Source organism: Cibotium barometz, chromosome 35 (genome assembly GCF_041138505.1).
Source record: "Cibotium barometz isolate CiBa-2024 chromosome 35, ASM4113850v1, whole genome shotgun sequence".
In the NCBI taxonomy this organism is placed as follows: Eukaryota; Viridiplantae; Streptophyta; class Polypodiopsida; order Cyatheales; family Cibotiaceae; genus Cibotium; species Cibotium barometz.
In genome coordinates, this window is record NC_141080.1 from 49,237,066 (window position 1) to 49,255,058 (window position 17,993).

The 17,993-nt window shown below is 47.2% G+C and overlaps 2 protein-coding genes across 4 annotated transcripts in view; one reads left to right on the forward strand and one right to left on the reverse strand.

Moving 5' to 3' along the window:
* Nucleotides 1-17,993, forward strand: part of LOC147618551 (uncharacterized) — a 213,023-nt gene that overhangs the window by 58,808 nt on the left and 136,222 nt on the right. The window lies entirely within an intron of this gene.
* LOC147618554 (uncharacterized) lies at nucleotides 5,422-7,138 on the reverse strand. Its single transcript, XM_086775056.1, has 2 exons — nucleotides 6,563-7,138; nucleotides 5,422-6,300 (listed from the first exon to the last, which is right to left on the reverse strand). Exons 1-2 carry the CDS (start codon nucleotides 7,136-7,138, stop codon nucleotides 5,422-5,424), a joined length of 1,455 nt encoding a protein of 484 aa, XP_086631182.1.

The following is a 17,993-nucleotide window of genomic DNA, read 5'->3' on the forward strand; positions in this document are numbered from 1 at the left end:
TTCGGCAAATCGTTTGTGCACCCCTAAAATGCATGGAGGCTTAAATATCCTTAATTTACAGGTGCATATTCTTGCCCACAGAGGTAAACTGATGCTTCAATTTCTGGAAGGCACTCAGCCTTAGACAACGATGATCCGTCATTTGTTACTTCATCTGACGACTTCGGCTTTTGGCCATTGGCAACCTACTCATTGGGATTTTATTCTTGGTTACATTACTGGCAAAATTAAGAGTTGTCCTCTCATTTCTGGCTTACTTGCTGATTGGAAGCTTGTCCTTTCAAATTTAAAATGGAATGGTTGCGACTCCTTACAAGGCAACTCTCTCCGCGCTGAGAGCATCCCCACTGGTCCAAAGCATTTTCAGTTCCCCTGGCGGTGCAAGAACCCCGGCGTTCATATTTTCTCCACTCAAAGGGTGTTACCTCTGTGGGAGATGTCATCCATCCTGATGGCTCCCCTCTTTCTTTTCCACAGGCTGCTGCACATTATGGCTTGGGACCTCATTATCGTCGTCTTTGGCGTGATATAATTCAGATGCTTCAGCCTTTTTTGCCGATTCCACTGTTGGAAATTCGAGATCGCCTGCAGGATTGGACTATCTCCTCTTTTGATTCTTCACGCCATCCCTTGAGGCTATCTGATATTACAGTTGCTGGTTTGTATAAACATTTGTTGCCATTGCCTTGGGTTTCTGAAAGGGCAAATCTCTTCTGGCATATGCATCGGTCATCTTGGTGGTGGAAAAGACGATTGCGATCTCTTTGGCAGTCGAAGCTTCCTCTTCGACAACAGCTCTTTTTATGGTACGTTCTTTTGGCTGTTATTCCCTGTCCTTCTTCTCGTCAGTTTTTTCTTCCTCTCATCCAGCTTTTGCGGGCTAGATTTCCAAATATGATATTTGGAAAGTTTTTCTGGCTATTTGGTCTTCATTTGCCCAGACCAGAGTTCTCTCTTTTCTTCTCATGGGTGCGCTACTAGGCTTTATAGACGCTATGGAAAGTTCGCAACCATGCAGTTTTCGGTGATGCGGTTTTTTCTGCTTTTTCTTTTTCTCGGTACTCCCTGCATTAATCTTTCTTCGATTGCATGCAGGTTGACCAAATAGATCATGATGTATATATGTCTTATATTGACATCTTCAGTTGATGTACTTTGGGACTATCTACTTTGGATAGTCATCTTGTAAATCTAATATACTTATGATTCCACTAAAAAAAAAAAAAGTGTGTGTGTGTGAAGAAAGTATGCATTGGAGTGCCATCTTTGACACTCCACTTGCTTTACAGGAACCTGTTCGGGCATACAATCTTATGAAATTGGGAATTAGGTACATACATGATGTGGTAGATGATCGGGGATATGTCTTATCCTTTCCCCGGGCCACTGCTTCCTATGCATTGGGAATGCATCATAGGTCGATATGGAAGAAAATTGCTGATTTATTGCATCCCTTTTTACCTATTCCACCTGTGGCTGACATAGACAGGCTTATGGATTGGCAATTGCAGCCATCTACTACATGCATACATCCTATTCCCCTTCCTGCCTTAACCTCCATAAAAGCCTATAGGCTTCTTCAGCCTCCCCCATGGATTCACCAGCATGCTAATTCTCTGTGGCATATAAGGAAGCCCCTTTCATGGTGGCGGAAGAATCTCCGGATATTGTGGAAGTGTAAAATGCCATTGAAACAAAGACTTTTTCTTTGGAGATGTTTGACAGGCACATTGTCAGTGGGGGTCACGCTTGCTAAACGTCACATTGCACCTTCCACATGTCTAAGATGTCAGGCTCCCTCAGAAACTGTTCTTCATCTGCTTTGGCACTGCCCTTGTTCCAAGATCCTCCTCAGAAGAATTTCAGATTTTCTTCGGCTCCGTTTCCCGAGTCACAGATTTGGGAAACTTTTCTGGCTTTTTGGCAGATTTATGCAGTCCTTGTCTCAATACTCACTGTTTCTCTCTTGGGTGAGATATGGGGCTCTTTGGACAATTTGGAGTGAGCATAATTTGGCATACTTGGGTCGGCAGAATTATCAGTCATATGAATCCTTCCGAACCTCATTGCGGCAATTCTTATATGATGCCTGCCATGAGCGTGATATGGATGTCTCTTGCTTAGAGCTTTTCTCTTTATGTTTCTGACATTTGGGATACTCTCCATTTCGGAGACTTCCCATCTTGTAAATTTATGAGCATATAAATATACTGCACTGGATATTACCAAAAAAAAAAGTGTGTGTGTGTGTGTGTGAAGCTTGAGAGAGTGTGTGTGAGGGAGAAATAAAAATGAAATGTTATATTAACGTCTTCAAAAGGCCAAAGTGACCTATGAGACCAAAGTTACAACCATGTGACATCTGATACACCGTCTGGAAAAGAAAAGAAAGAACTGAAGGTAAGTATCTAGCCCTACGATACATCAGTAGGGAGCATCCGGAAGCAGCAATTAGGGAGAGTGGGAAGCTAATGCTACTAGTCAAAATGGGGTACATGAGTACATGGATACAAGAATACATGAATATGGGGGAGCACAAAAGTGACAGTGAGTACAACAGTATATGGCTGGAGTCGTAATCATCCTAGGAGCTCTAGCATGGGTCTCTGCTGGATGGCCTGGATATCTGCCATAGTGAGATGCCTGGTCGGACGAGCCCGATGCCTCGCAATGATGCTCTGAATCCTCCGGTGTAGGCACCGTCTCCGATGTGAAAATCCACGAACCCTTGGGCGTCTGGATCTGCCCAACTGGATAGCTCTCTCAACTAGAGTCCCACAGGGTGCCCAGTGCTGGGCTGTCAGCTGTGTGTCTTCCCGGGTAGTCTCTCTAAATAAGTTAGTAATCTGTCTCTGTGTGGACTCCCTGCCAGTCGGGCGTTTGCTCCTGATAATGGACTCTCTGAGCCTGCGGATCTCCAGGAGATAAAAACCCAAGCATCGTTGATCACAATAGTCCATGGCTCTAGCGAGTGCTCCAAATCCCTCTCTAAAAAGGCAATGGTAGCGCCCTCGAATCTCATAATATGCTCTGCAGCGACAGATGTAGTGCTCCTCCGTCTCTGGCTCTATCCAACAAATCTGACAAATCCTGTCCCCTGGAGGTATGCCTCTAAATCTGCCTGTCTCTATCTCTAACTGATGTGAAGAGGTGCGGATCTGCCCAATGGCGCACCTCAATCCATGAGATAGATGGGTATCCATGTAGCTCGGTCTAAGTATAAAGCCATTCTCAGTGGTGCGGAGAAGATGGTCTCTATAGAAAGCCATCTTTGTCCCCAACTCCTATGAGGGCTCTAGCCATGTCCTCCTAGTGTCCAACTGAATGGGGTCCTGTCTGATGACTCTGCTAATCTCAGAATGTGTCAAGGTGAGAGAGGGTGCCTCCGGAGAGTACTGGAAGGGTGGAAGTCTGTCTAAACTGAACCCGTGGAGCTCAAACCCGGATGCTATATTCGCATACCAACATGAAGTGTCTCCCTCCATGGCTAGCTCATGAGAGGACTCTAAAGCAAGTCGTGCATACCGGTGTCGGGGAAGCTCCCAGGTGCTATGAATGAAGGACACTGATCTGGCAAGAGCCTCAACTACGATTGGTGGTGCTCCCATCTCGGCTGTGATAATCTCATGGGGTACCGAGGCCTTAGCCCGAATCATCTTGGAGATCATGGACACAAGTGGTCTCCCCATCGATGTGTGTCTCCCCATCGATCTCCATCCATCGTATGTGCGTCCTGATCGACTGTGACGATCTAGGCTAGGCCCCCAGATCTGTACTCCATATAGCATAGCCGATATGACCAGCGTGTCAAAAAGCCAAAGCTTAGTGCGTGGCTCCTGAAAATGTACGTGTGAGCACATCCTCTCTAGACCTCCTAGTGCTGCATATCCTCTAGTCAATCTGGCCTCTGCTGCCCCCCTCATGGAAAATGTGGGCCCAGTGAACACCACTCCAAGATATGTGTATGAGTCAACATACTCCACTGTTTCCTGCCCATATGTGAAAATAGGCGTTGATCTCCAGACCCACTGAGCTGTAGTGTTAAACACCATAACCTTGGTCTTACCAAGGTTAACTGAGAGCCCACTGTCCTGTGCATAAGCATGTAAAGTATCCAAGTGCCTCTGCATACCCTCTGGTGAGTCTGCTATAAGCACAATATCATCAGCATATAAGAGCAGAGGTATCTAAGTGCCAGCCAATTGGGCTCCTCTGTCCCCTCGTGTCGCAATATAATCAGAGATCTCATCAATGTATAGTCCAAATAGAGTCGGAGAGAGCGGGCAGCCCTGTTTCACCCCTATAGTGGAGTGTACTGGCTGGGAGAGACCCTCTGAAGTCCGCACCTGCCCAACTACTGTCTCATAAAGTGCCATAATACCCCAAATGACGTCACATGGAACCCCAAATCTTGCAGCGTGCGCATCAATCTAGCTCTGGGCACTGTGTCAAAGGCCTTGCGGAAATCCACAAAGCCACAGTAGATCCTCCTCCCATGTGCTCTGCCCTCCTCAATGATAGCCCTGAGGGTAAAGATATGATCCAAAGTAGAGAATCTCCTGTTGAAACCGGCCTGTCTCCCTGAGCTCGGACCCCTTGTCTCTCTGCCCATCTGCTCAACTCCTGCTCAAGAATAGAGGCATATAGCTTGGCCAGCGAGTGACCAATCATAATGGTGCGGTAGTTAGTCGGCAGGCTTAGATCTCGAGACTTGAGTACCGGCACAATCGTGGAAGTACTTCAAGTCCCAGGAAACCCCTCACACATGGCTCTATTAAACATGAGAGCTAGCAAGTCTGCAATCATATCTCTAGCATGTATGAAATGCTCGGCTACAATGCCCTCATGATCCTGTGCCCTCCCTGTATGCAATCTGTTGATGGCCCTCGTCACCATCTCTGCTGTGAAGAGGGTAGAAGTAGGTGGACAAGGCTCTGGAGGGTTCGGTAGTGGTAGCTGTTCTGGTACTGTGTAGAGGGAGGCTGCATACTCGCCCCATGTATCTGGAGAGGTAATTGCCGGGGGCGGGGGGTGCAATCTAAGCAATCTCCAGGCCTCCCCAGAATCTTGACTCAAAAACAATTGATAGATGTCTCTCTCTAGCCGAGCTAAGAATGCTCTCTTCTTCCGCCGAATGAGGGATTGGAAGATGATGCGTGACTGTCTATATGTAGTAACACCTGTGGCCACCTCTCTCTGTAGCCGGGCTCTGAGCTCCCTACAATCATCATCATACCAACTATTCTGGGGCATGCTCCCAGGACGTGGTCGTACTGTGGGCTGCATGTGTGGGAAGGCCGTCTCGCTGCAGCTGTATGTAAAGCCTCTGTCAGGATCTGTGTGAGCTCTGCTAATGGCCTCTGTGGATCCTCTGCACTCAACAAGCTGTAGATCTCTGCGGTGTATACTCCATCAGTCTCTCTACAGAAGGTATATCTCGGGTGATTTGCCAACCTGGCGGGTACTGTAGTGGAAATCCACCGTAAAGGAGAGAAGTGCATGATCCACCGTAACTCTGATGGGCCTGGGGCCAATCGCAAAATCCTGGATACTCGGGATGAAGGTTGGCGAGGCTAAAACATAATCCACTGTGCTGGCCCCATGTCTGTGTGGAAAGCAAGTAAAGCCACTGGCAAGTGGATACCTCTCTAGGCCATTTAAAATGCCCAGCCCATGTGCAGTCCCCATCTCCAAGAGGTATCTCCGATACTCAGTACACTCCACCTCATCCTGTGATCTCCGGGTCAAACACATCTCCTCCACATCTATCTCTCTCAATATCTCCTCCGAAGTGTCAAAGAAGGAGGTCTGGTACTGAGCCGTTCGAGCATTAAAGTCCCCAAGTATGATAACATCTCCCTCCCTGGAGAACTCCCATATGTCCTCATCTAGAATCATATATGGAGATTTCCCCTTGGGCGCTGCATAATGAGATGGGCTGGGGGGAAAGTAACATATAGCAATGTATAGGGGTCTACCCTCATCTGCCCTCACTCTGACCCACATGTACCTCGCGCTCTCATCACGGCGCATAACATGGATGAGTGGCTGAAGCTCCTCTCTAAAAAGAACTGCAACTCCTCCAGATCTGCGACCACCATGCTTCGAACGGGCCTCCTGTCTACAAGTCGTCTCCCATCTGTATCCCGCCACTCTCGGTAATGTGCTGCCTGGGGCCTGATGTGTCTCCGAGTAGAAGATGATGTCCCCATCTCTGAAGCTGTCCTCAAAGGCCCTCACATCCAGTCTCAATACTCCGTTGCAGTTCCATACTGCAAGTCTCAGACTGGTCGCATAGGTCTCGCACCGTCAGGTGGTGCGTCTCTCTAGTATCACCACTCTGCCTCCTTTGTAAAATGCTAGCTTCCCTTTTTCTCTGGCTGCCCTAATCTCCGGCACGCACTCCCTCATATGTGCTAGCTGTGCCAAGGTGAGGTCATCTCCTAAAAAGATGCCCGTTTTCTTAAGGGCGGAGCGCTTGGCCTTGAAATCCTTTTTGGCCTCCAAGGTGGGAAAGCGTAAAATGAGAGCTCTCTCCTCCCTTCTTGTCTTTCTTGCCCACTCTCCAAGGCCCCGTATGTGTAGGCCTCGAAATGCCCATGCGTGTGTATAAATCTTTGGGTTCCTCCTCTACATTGTCACCGTCCTTAAGACCCGTGATCCGCACATGAAGTTCCCTTGTCTTTCTTCTTTGTTCCTCTTCAATTGTTAGGTTTATAATCTTCGAGGTAGATGTGCTTTCGGCCTCCTTGTTCTTACCTTTCTTGACCACTTCTATCCATTTCTCCATTTCATCTACTTGCTTTTGCGTCTTCGTGAGCACCTCCACCCACGAGGAGGTCTCCCGGGCCTTCTTTTCTTCTCCCTCTTGAAGTGTTCTCACTTGGGCCTTGATGGTGTTTAGCTCCTCCATCATGACGCGCAGAATTTCACCTTCCTCGAGCTTATGTTGAGCACGTGCTTCTTCTATCTCCTTCTTGAGATTTGCGATCTCTGCATCTTGGGCTGCTATCCGTGCTTCAAGCTTCTTGACTTTGTCAAGAAGGCTCCGGTTGACCATATTAATTGCATTGTCCGTCTCTTTCTTGTTTTGTTGGATGGCTGCCTTGATCAGGTCTTCAATGTCGATCCTCTCCATCTTGTCTTGGGCTGAAAAAGACTGGTTTTGGGTTAAAAATTAATTAACCCTTGGCCATAGGAAGAGCTCTGTGTGTGTCTGCAGCGCTTCCCACGAGGAGAGAGGCCAGAGGGGGCTGTTGCGAAGAGAGAGAAAGATAGGCAGCAGGCGGGAGAGGGAAGCAGGCGGGGGGGGGGGGGGGGAATGAAATGAAATGAAATGTTATATTAACGTCTTCAAAAGGCCATAATGACCTATGAGACCAAAAGTTACATCATGGTGGATCTGATACAATGTCTGGATAAAGAGTGAGAGAGAAAGAGTGGCGGGAGGGGCTACGAGGAGAGAGAGAGAGAGAGAGATGGCGGAGTCCTTTTGGGGCAAGCAGAGAGAAGAGAAGAGCATGTGGGGGCCGAGTGAGAGAAGCGAAGCGAAGAGAGAGAAGCGAACAGAGAGAAGCGGGCGAACAGAGAGAAGCGAAGAGAGAGGGGGAGTTGGCGGAGGGTGGAGTCGACCAGCTGGGGGGCGCACAACAATCGTGTAGCAGTCTCACGGTGGGCAGCAACGGCTACACGGGAGGCGGAAGGGTCAGGCGAAGCGAAGCGGCGGCTACACGAGAGAGTGAAGGAGGCGAAGCGAAGCGGAGAGAGAGTGTCTTGAGAGGCTACAGCTTGCTTGTGTGAGAAGCTTTAAACTTGAGACCTTGGCCCTTGAGGCTTGCCGCTTGAGGGAGAGAGATTGTGTGTGTTTGTGAAGCTAAGGCTTGAAGTGTGAGAGGGAGTGTGTGTGTGTGTGTCTTCTTATAGGGAGAGAGACAAGAGAGAGGCCAAGGCCCAGAGCCTCAAAGGCTCAAGGCCTATGGGCCAAGGCTAAAGGCCCATGAAAAGCCCCTCCCAAACGGCAAAAAAAAAGGTAAAAAATGTGACCATTGCCCAAACAGTAACCTGCGGCGTTCCCATGCAGCCGTCCCCCACAACCATCCCCTCTTGGATCTGTCCGTGGAACGCCGTCCCTTGTGAGGGACGCCCAGCTGGGGACGTCCGTCCGTCCCCGTCCCATAGTGTTCCCGGTACAGCGCCCCCCCATTCCAAGGGTCCGTCCCCTCCGTCCCCTGTGACTATGATATAGAGGCATATATATGTACGTGCATGTATTGTAACTACTTCGGGCTCCCTAATTTCTCCAGATTCATATTCTTAACTCTCTTTTATCTATGGACATGGGTATTGGACACTACATGCAGCCATAGTATGTTTATGATTAAGCTTCCCATGTATGTGTGTGCCAGTTGTATCTATGAGACCCTGGCTGCAAAGAAGCATGTTAGGCTTTTGATGGATCTTTGAGAACCAAATGAATTACATAATGCAATGGACAGTTGATGGATCTTGGAGAGCCAAATGCCATAGCCTTTGTATATGTGCATGACTTATTTTATGTGTACTATTTTGTTTGCTTGGACAATACCTGGATTTCATTGCATGAGAAGCTCATGGATTTGGGGACGCCTGGATTGCACCCATGGGCTAGTATGCTGCATAATCTGTCTTCAGTTACTTGTAGTGATGGATTTTTAGAGGAATAGTAGATATTTGAAGGGAGCCCACTCTTATGCGGGTTTTCTATCTCCATGCATGCATGCATGGCAGTTCAGTTATTTATGGTTGGTGATCTTCTTCCCCATGATGAGAAATCCCCATGCATGCAACATGCATGGCTAGAAATCCCCATGCTTGTGACATGCATAGCCATAAACCCCCATGCATGCGACATGCAAGATTTTCTGGCTACATGCATGCAACATGCAATGCTTTATTCTTTCATGCACCTAAAAATATGGCATGCAAGTTCACTGTTTCCAAAAGTAAATCATGCAAGCTCACTTTTCTGCAAAAGAAATCATGCAAGTCAGCTAACTCAAAAGTAAAGCACGTAAAGTAAGCCTTTCTACAAAATTTATCTACTCGAGTTGCTATTTTCCATGTAGCCACTCATGTTGATCTAAAAAGTCATGCACAAATCACTCTGTACCACAATTTTTCATGGGCAACACTCTCCACCCCTTTTCTTCTTCTAGGCGCCTTCTTCTAGGTTGATTTCACCTCTATAAACCATCGAGCTACCTTTCCACGTGACGTAGCCGAGGGAGACCTCTCGGCCATACTCATTAGCCCCATGCTTGATGTTTTGGAGAGTGGTATACCATCTACTCAGAGTTGATGTTGCTCTCATGTTTCTATGTTCTTACTATTCCATGATGAGTTTCCATGGACAGTTTTGTATCACCCCAGTGATATAGCTATGTTTATGTTTTCTTTCTGTTTTATTTTCCATTCCATCATGAGATATGCCATGGACATTATTGTATCACTTTGGTGTCATGGGCCCATTGGGTCTTTAGTAGACGCTTAATATATCTTTCTTTCTTTCTTTCTCTCTTTATATCTTTATCTCTTGGACACGTGATTGAGTTTGTCACTCCACGTCCCACTGGGCTTACACTTAATAGATAGCCATCGCTCTCTCTCTCTCTCTCATAGCTGTTTAGGACTGTTTTAGGACTTTTTTAGTCCTTTTTGTCTTACTTTTGATAAGACACCATCAGCTGTGTACTATGTTTTGGTCCCATAGGCCACTTTGGCCTTTCGTAGACGTTAATATATCTTTCTTTTTTCTTTCTCTCTTCTATGTCTATGCTTATTGTTCTTGCATCAGGTGTTCCTATGCAGTGCATAGGGCTGAAAGAAGACTACCCAGAGCTTCTGCATGTCACACTAGTTCTAAGAAACAACTACATCGTGCGGATGTTGCTTGGTTGAGTAGCTTGTGTGATGTTGATGAGCCACGCTCATTTGAAGAAGCTCAAGAACATGAGCATTGGTTGGAAGCTATGCAGGATGAGATGAATGCCATACATAAAAATGGCACTTGGGATTTGGTGGATTTGCCTCTTGGCAAGAAGGCAATTGGCACTAAGTGGGTGTACAAAGTGAAGAGGAAAGCTGATGGTACTATTGACAAGTACAAGGCAAGGCTTGTGGGCAAAGGATATGCACAAGAAAAGGGCATAGACTATGATGAAAGTTTTGCACCTAGTTTGAGAATCACCACCATTAGATGCGTGATTGCATTGGCTATCCATCATGGTTGGAAAGTACATCAATTGGATATTAAGACACCCTTCATTAATGGGGATTTGCAGGAAGAAGTGTATGTATCTCAGCCCATTGGATTTGAGGCAAAAGGTCAGGAAAGAAAAGTATGTAGATTGAAAAAGGCATTATATGGCCTTAAACAAGCTCCCCGAGCTTAGTATGAGAAGATACATGCTCATTTGACCAGCCAAGGCTATCAAAACAGTGTGACTAAAAGTACCCTCTGTGTCAAGGTGGACGAAGAGGATTTGATTGTGATCATTCTCTATGTGGATGACATGATACTCACTAAGACAAATGAGGATAAAAATGCAGCATTCAAGGATGATTTGGAGGCCTCATTTGAGATGTCAGATCTTTTTTTTTTTCCGAGAAAAGATCCTTTCATTAGTTATATAAAAAACCCCCGTAGGGCTACAAAAGATCCTCTCCTGCTCATAAGAAAACAGAGTAGAGAGCCAAGCAAGGCAGCCTGGGAGACTCTCCCTAGGTGCTGAAAAGTACCAGTATTAGTGCAAAGAACTGAGGGGCTATATCATACAATAGGAGGGGGGAAAAGCCAAACAGGTGGCCTGTAGTGCCAGCGGGGGGACCCTGCGTGTAGGGTATAGAAGGGGCCGTTGCGCCAAGTGGTGTGAAAGGCCTGGCGCCGCAAGATCGCCTCATCCGCCGAGTCGCCCCGGATGCGGTCATACTGTCCTCGCAGGGTGTGGATCAACTCCTGCCAAATCCCCCGAACAGTCTCTACTGGTGGCTCCAGTCTCCCCTCAAAGGCCCTGAAACACCGGGCCCTCCAGGTGAACCAGATGGTGAGGCTGCTGAGGAGCTCCTATCGTAGATCCCTCTCCTGTGTCCAGCCGGCGGATGAGAAGTCCGGTGAAGGAACAAGGCGAGGCTGGCCCCTAATGAATATGATGGCCTGGCTGTCCTGCTCCGTCTCATAGCCCATAGCAGGCCCTGACGAAGTCGACCAAGCAGCGGCACCCCACGTATACATACCCTGTGGAGAGAGGGGGGCCAAAATGCGCAGCATCCGCAGCCAAATCTACTGCGCCTTAGGGCAGTCCCATAGGCAATGTCTCTGTGTCTCCATAGGGTGGCCGCATCGGACGCAGGCCGCCGGAAGACCACTGTAGACAAGCCAGGTGCTAACTGCAGAGCCCCTGTGGTGGGCGACCAGCCACTGGAAAGTCGAGATCGTGCGTGCCTGTCGACTAGCCCAGAGCCTGGTCCAAAAATCCTCCAGGAACTCCTGTGAGAGTCCCTGTAGCCGCCAGTGCCCCGATGTAGCTGGAGAGACCATCCTCCTCGCCGTCAAAATATGTCGCCCCAACCGAACAGTATACTGGAAAAAGGTGATCTCTGTGGCCTCAAGGGATGCATAAGGATCATGCCACTCGTACTCGCCAGGGTCCCACTGGAGCCGGGCCAAGGGGCGCGCTGCATGCCCATATGTTCCAATCAGAGTCCACATCTGCAAGGTCTGGGTCAATATGCCACTTCCGAGAAGCGGCGGCCACTACCCGTATCCTCTGGAAGATGCACTCTGCAACCAAAGGCGACTCCACCTCCACTCTCTGAAGTCTGCCCTCATCCTGGATCTCATAGTAGAGGCATCTGCCATCCTCAGTGCAAGCTATGATAGCAATCAGGATCTCCAACTGTATAAAGGCTCCCATCCACCGTGGGGCCAGTGGCTCGAGATGCGTGAACCACTCCTCTGTGAGTGCCTCCTGAATGTCATTTGAGATGTCAGATCTTGGCCTATTGCACTTTTATTTAGGCTTATAGTTTATGTGAACAGATGAGGACATTGTGCTACTTTAGTCCTTGTACATAAACGGAACGTTGGAAAGGTTTAAATTTCAAGATTGCAAGCCTATTTCTAGTCCGGTAGAACCCGGACTTAGGCTGAGCATGTATGATGTAGGTGAGCCTTTTGATAGCACATATTATAGCCAAGCTGTGGGCTGCCTCATAGATTTGTGTAATACAAGGCCATACATATAGTATGGGGTGTCTCAGTTCAGTAAGCTTATGCACAGCCAAGGGTCAAAGCATTGGCAAGCAAGCTGTGAAGTGAGTGTTTCGGCCCTAATAGGGTACCCAATCTTGGATTGTTTTATCCTAGGGGGGTGATTGCCATTACTTGCTTACAATGATTCAGATTGGGCTGGTGATTATGACACTAGGGTTTCGACAAGTGGGAATTTCTTTTCTTGCTATGTGTTCTTTTTGTTTTCTGTGTGTTTTTGCTGAACATTAGGATTTCTGAGAGCTCAACAAGACTTGCATCCACCTAACACCTCAGAGGGAGTATTAGAGGGATCGCTTGGATGAATACATCTATACCTCATGAGTGGATTACTGGCACATTTCCGAAAAATGTCATCCTAGGTGGCTAGGTATTCTCTAGGATGGGAGTGCCACTACAGGTGTATATCGTGTTTTTTATTCTATCCAATTAGGATAGGGTTTGATGAGATTTGACATGCAATAGGAGATTATTCCAAGCACCGCCCTTCATCTAGTGAGAGTAGTTAGTCGATCAAGGAAGCACTAGCATATTGACCTTCCCCCTGATATTGTGACCCATTGGTCTTGGTGCTTATGCTTGTAGGGTGGATGTTCTATCAAACATCTTCATTGGGATCTTGGTGAGTCCGAGTGGACTGATTCAGCCAATCCAATGAAGAGTTAGACTTTTTTCCAGCTCTCCTGTTTTTTTTTTTTTCGGGAAAAAGATCCTTCTATTAGTTACTGAGAAAAACAACCAAAATGGCTAAAAGTACAAATCCGTCTCCAAAGGGAAACTTGAGTCAAGATGAACAAAGGGGAGGATGCACTTCTCCTCTGGTTGGCCACTCTAGGAGAAGGCTATCTCATACCATAAGGGGAGGGGAAAATAGCCACACAGGTGGTCTGTAATGCCAAGTGGGCTTGCCACCACTATCTGTAAGAAAGGGATCGCGTCGCCGGTTCTTGAGTAAGGCCTCCCGACGCTTCCTCATGCAGTCTAAGCTGCCCTGAAGCTGCCCCCACTGACCTCGGGGGGTATAATGATATCGAGCCAGATGCTCTGGATAGACTCCGTTGGTGGGGTGAGGGTGTCTTTGATGGCTTCACTGCATCAAGCTCTCCATATATGCCATGCTGCTATACTACTACAGATGTCCCATCTCTGGCTAGAACCTAGTGTGTCCAACGACTAGTAGGCGAAGCTGGAACTGGCAGAGTGGAAATATGAAGGTGAGAGACCTGAAGGGCTAGTCCCCCACCTTCCTCCTCATACCGCATGATGATTGCAGCCTCAGTGGCCCAAGCAACAATGCTCCATGTAACAATACAGGCAGGAGCCCGATCCAAAGTGAAGATGCAGAGGATTCTCTACTAGAAATTTGTTGGGCCTTTGGGCAATCCCAAAGACAGTGATGCTGAGACTCCTGGGGATGGCCACACCTCAGTCATAATGTTGGTTTGACCCCATGGCCAAACAAGTACCAATTGCTAAGCTCCTATGTACCAACTACCACAGGAAAAAAGTGATCTTCTGCGGTTGAAAGTTGTTCCACAGTCGCTTCCAGAAATCTGCGAGAAAATGTTGCAGGAGGGCTTGGGACTGCCAATGTGTTGGTGGTGCTGGAGTGCCCTCCACCTCTGACGTGTGAATCCTATGGCCCAACCGTGCTGTGCAAGCAAAGAAGGGGGTATCAAGCATCTCCTCTCTATCCTTTGGATCCAGCCATGTATTGTAGATGTGCGGCAGATTCTGAGTCCGTACAACATTGTCTATGGGGATGCAGCATTGCACAGCAGATTTGGGGTCCTGTAGCCCAACTTATGGGCAAATTGAGTGGCCGAGCCATGCATGTGACTTGGGGGGCAGTTGCTTGGCTCTCCCAGTCCGGTCCGCAACTTTTTTATGAGAGCAGTGGTACAGATTCTGTTTTTTTCATTTGTAGAGGTATTGTCGAGCATGGTTTATTGTAGGATGTTCCTCACTCTGATTATACACCCCCTAGACAGAGGATTGACACCAGCTGAATCTGGAGAGCTAGATGCACGGAGGCTATTGAGGGTGTCCAGATTTTTGGGTCTTAGTTCATTAGTACTATATGGGGTGATATCATCCACAGTCTTATGGCTACTTGGGCTCGCATTCAGGGGCCCTCTCGTTCTGCGTTGGCGAAGCGTGTGATATTTATGCGGGAATGGGACCATGGCATCTTCTTTTCCTCTAGTACCACAAGTCTTATATGGCATCATGATGCTCCTAAGTGGTTGAAACCACCTTACATATTGGGGCGATTCTATTCTTCTCCGGCTTATAGTTGTGATTGTTGTATGTTTTTCTCATACTTGATAGAAGTCTCTTTCTGAAAAAAAAATTAAATTCTGTTTGTGTCATTACGCTGGAATTAAGCAAATACCAAGAGTTTCCAAAGTACCTATGACAAATGGGCTACCAGTTGGGATATTTTAAAGGTAAAGATTATGGGAGAACCCATCTCTTAGATTGGGACATGTGGCAAGAAAGTGGATCAAAGTGAGACATGTGGCCTCACACTTGTCAGAAAGTGGATCAAAGTGAGACAAGTGGCCTCACACTTGTCATTATAGCCTTCTCTTGCCATTTTCAGCTCATGGGAGGCCCAAATCTATATATTGGAGCCCTCTCTCTTTATTTGGAGGAGGCTCTCTTGCTGCACACTAGCCTCTACCACCGTTACAGGCTGCCCTAATGATGGCTACTCTCTTTCTCTCCCTCTTGAAGGCTACCCATGAAGAATACTGGCTGTTGGGGACTGTTTTGGAGGCTTCCATCGCGAAGAAATACTGAACGCAAGGGTGTTTAATCATTTAGCCACTGTTCTTGCTGTACCAACCCTTGTACTTGCTGTACCAGCTATACCAGCCACTGTTCCTGTTGTACCAGCCCTTGTACTTACTGTACCTTTTATACTAGCCACTGTACCTACTGTACCAACCACTGTACCTACTGCACCAGCCACTGTACTTGTACCAACTAAATGGAGAGTCGTACTTGCTGTACTAGCTCTGTTGCATGAAGACCCGTGGTTTTTGATAAAGAATTAGTACCCACATGGAGGTATATGGTTTATATTGTTGGCTTGGCATTTCTACAGCTATTGTGCCGGCTGAATTTTATGGTTGCCTCGTGTTGGGATGTGTTATGGCATTTGTATATGGATAATTCGGCATCTCCCGTGGGGAGAGTAAGGCCTTCAAAGCTTGTACATGATATTATTCTCCTTGGGTAATAAAATACTCCAAGGGGAGGTGTCGGCCCATTCTGGCCTCTATGCGGTGTCACATGTGCAAGCTCCATTTTCAGCATATGTGGATGTTTTGTCCAGCTTTTATGTTTCATGCAAAGTGATGATGGATATGTATAAAGGCTGGTGGCCGATTTCAGTGTTTAATTGCATTAATAGTCATAAGTGTTTTGCGAAACCCCCGGGTCCCCCGGAAGTTACAGCTGCTCAAGGGAGATGTCAATGGCAACCTCGCATCCAAGATAACGAACTGGAGTTCCACTCAAGACGCACTGAAAAGCCTCAATTGGATGCCAAGTCGGGGCAGGCGATGAGCCAACCCAAGATCCACACGACTTGTGCCAGTTGAATTGTGCTCCGGATGCACGACAAAAATGTCAATCACCTCAGCGAATCTCTAGAGGATCCCCTTGGCCCCCAACAGGTATGTTGTTGTGTCGTCAGCGAACTTGGAATCAAGAAGCTCTTTCTGCACTTGGATGGGGAGACAATCCATGAAGTTGGTTTTTTGGGTGGAGAGAAAACCGCTCATGGCCTCAACAATGAACAGGAAGAGATAAGCTGCTAGAGGGTACCCCTGCCAGACTGAGCATGAAGGCAGAAATCTGTCACTTGTAGCACCCGGAAAATAAGAGCCTGGCTATGAGAAACCGAGTAGAGTCTCAATACACCTCGCACCCACTCCTCCGGGAAACCCATTCTACACATCATCCCCTCGTGGACTTAGGAGACCCTATCTCTATTATAGTAAAGGGTACACAGGCAAAAGTCTCCTATATGGACAACAATGAGAAAATAGCAGTGATGAAGCAAACAAGGTCTCTCCAAGGAACAAAGGTATGGATAGCTGATGAACTCACCCCGCTACAACTCAAGAACAAATCGGCAGAGCTGAATAAAGTTAAAGAAGCAAGAAAGAATGGCAAATGGGCAATATACAGAGGAGGACAAGCAATTATTAAAGAATTCCGTACCCCACCTCCCTCAAGAGCAAATCCATCCATGGATGAAATATAGCTATTTTTATTTTGAACCTCAATTTCGAACTAGATGCAATAGAACCCATTGTAACTTAAACTCTTAAGAGTCTTAAGAGTTCATTTTGAGTTTTTTTTTTTTTTCAGTTTTATGCCTCTTTGGCATCGATACCCAGAGTGGAATGTAAATGGATGTACCTGATCTGTCCCATAGGTCGGATTCGGCCTCCCGTGGACGTTAATATAACTTTCTTTCTTTCTTTCTAGAATGGCCCAATCTACTCTGTCATAGGATTTCTTGAAATCAAGGAGGAGCACAATCAGATCCTGCTGCCACATCCTAGCCGACGTGGTCGCCTCCCACAAGGTGAAGATCCTGCATGGAAAGGAGAGGTGGCGATGGCAAGGGCAGGCGCAAGCTACAAGGGGGGGAGCTCCAGCTTATTTACCTTGATCCAAATTTTTACGTGAAACCCACAACAAAGCTATACACATTGAGTCTCCCAGTTCCATTGTTTGTAATGCTAGGCTCCTTTTAGTTTGACAGATTGAGAGGACTCCTGTACTCAGACCGCACTGGGAGAGTTATGACATTACCTCATTGATTCAAAAGAGATTTTGGCACAGACTTTGGCACTGGAGGAGCGAGATCCCACTTCTTTTGGTTTTGGTTTTTGTTACATGGTGGCCTCCCCATTTATCAGTTGAGGGCTATTTTTGGTGCAGATCCCTCCTCCCTAGATGCCGGGTAGCTTTTGAGAGAGTACAACATTGCATACAGGGGTGTAGAGCTACTCATAGGAATTTGGGGCTCTATAGCTTAGCCTATGTGCAGATTGAGGAGAGAGACCATCTTTCTTACGAGTGGCAGGGATTTGGACAACGCCATATTGATTTGCAGAGGTGTGGCCCATCGTTGCATGCTAGTGGATATTCCTCATACATAATATACACCACCTCTGCAAAAGGATTGATGCCACTTGGGAGATCATTTCTAGTATCAAAGCTTGGTAGATTTGGATGCCCAGATGAGATAGCCTTCTCCTCATAGAGCGGCCAAACGGAGGAGAAGGGTTTCTTTCCCCTCCTTTGATTACTTGATCCCCGCCCTGTACATGAGGCGAGTTTGTATATAGCCCTTTGTTGATGTTTTCAGCCCTTCATGGCTTTTTTTTCAGTAACTAATAGAAGGATCTTTTCCCCCCCAAAAAAAAAGAAGCTTTGGATGCCCAGATGCACAGAGGGCATTCTCTTATGGCCACATGGGCTCGTATACAAATACCATCCAGATTTGCGCAAGCAAAGCACACTGTTTTCATGAGGGAGTGGGATCATAGGATCTTTTTCTCATCGACCCACACGACTCTCTTGGCACCGTTGTGCTCCAGATTGGTTGAGATCACCATATCTTCTGGGATAAGGATTCTTTGCTCCCGCTTCTGGTGGT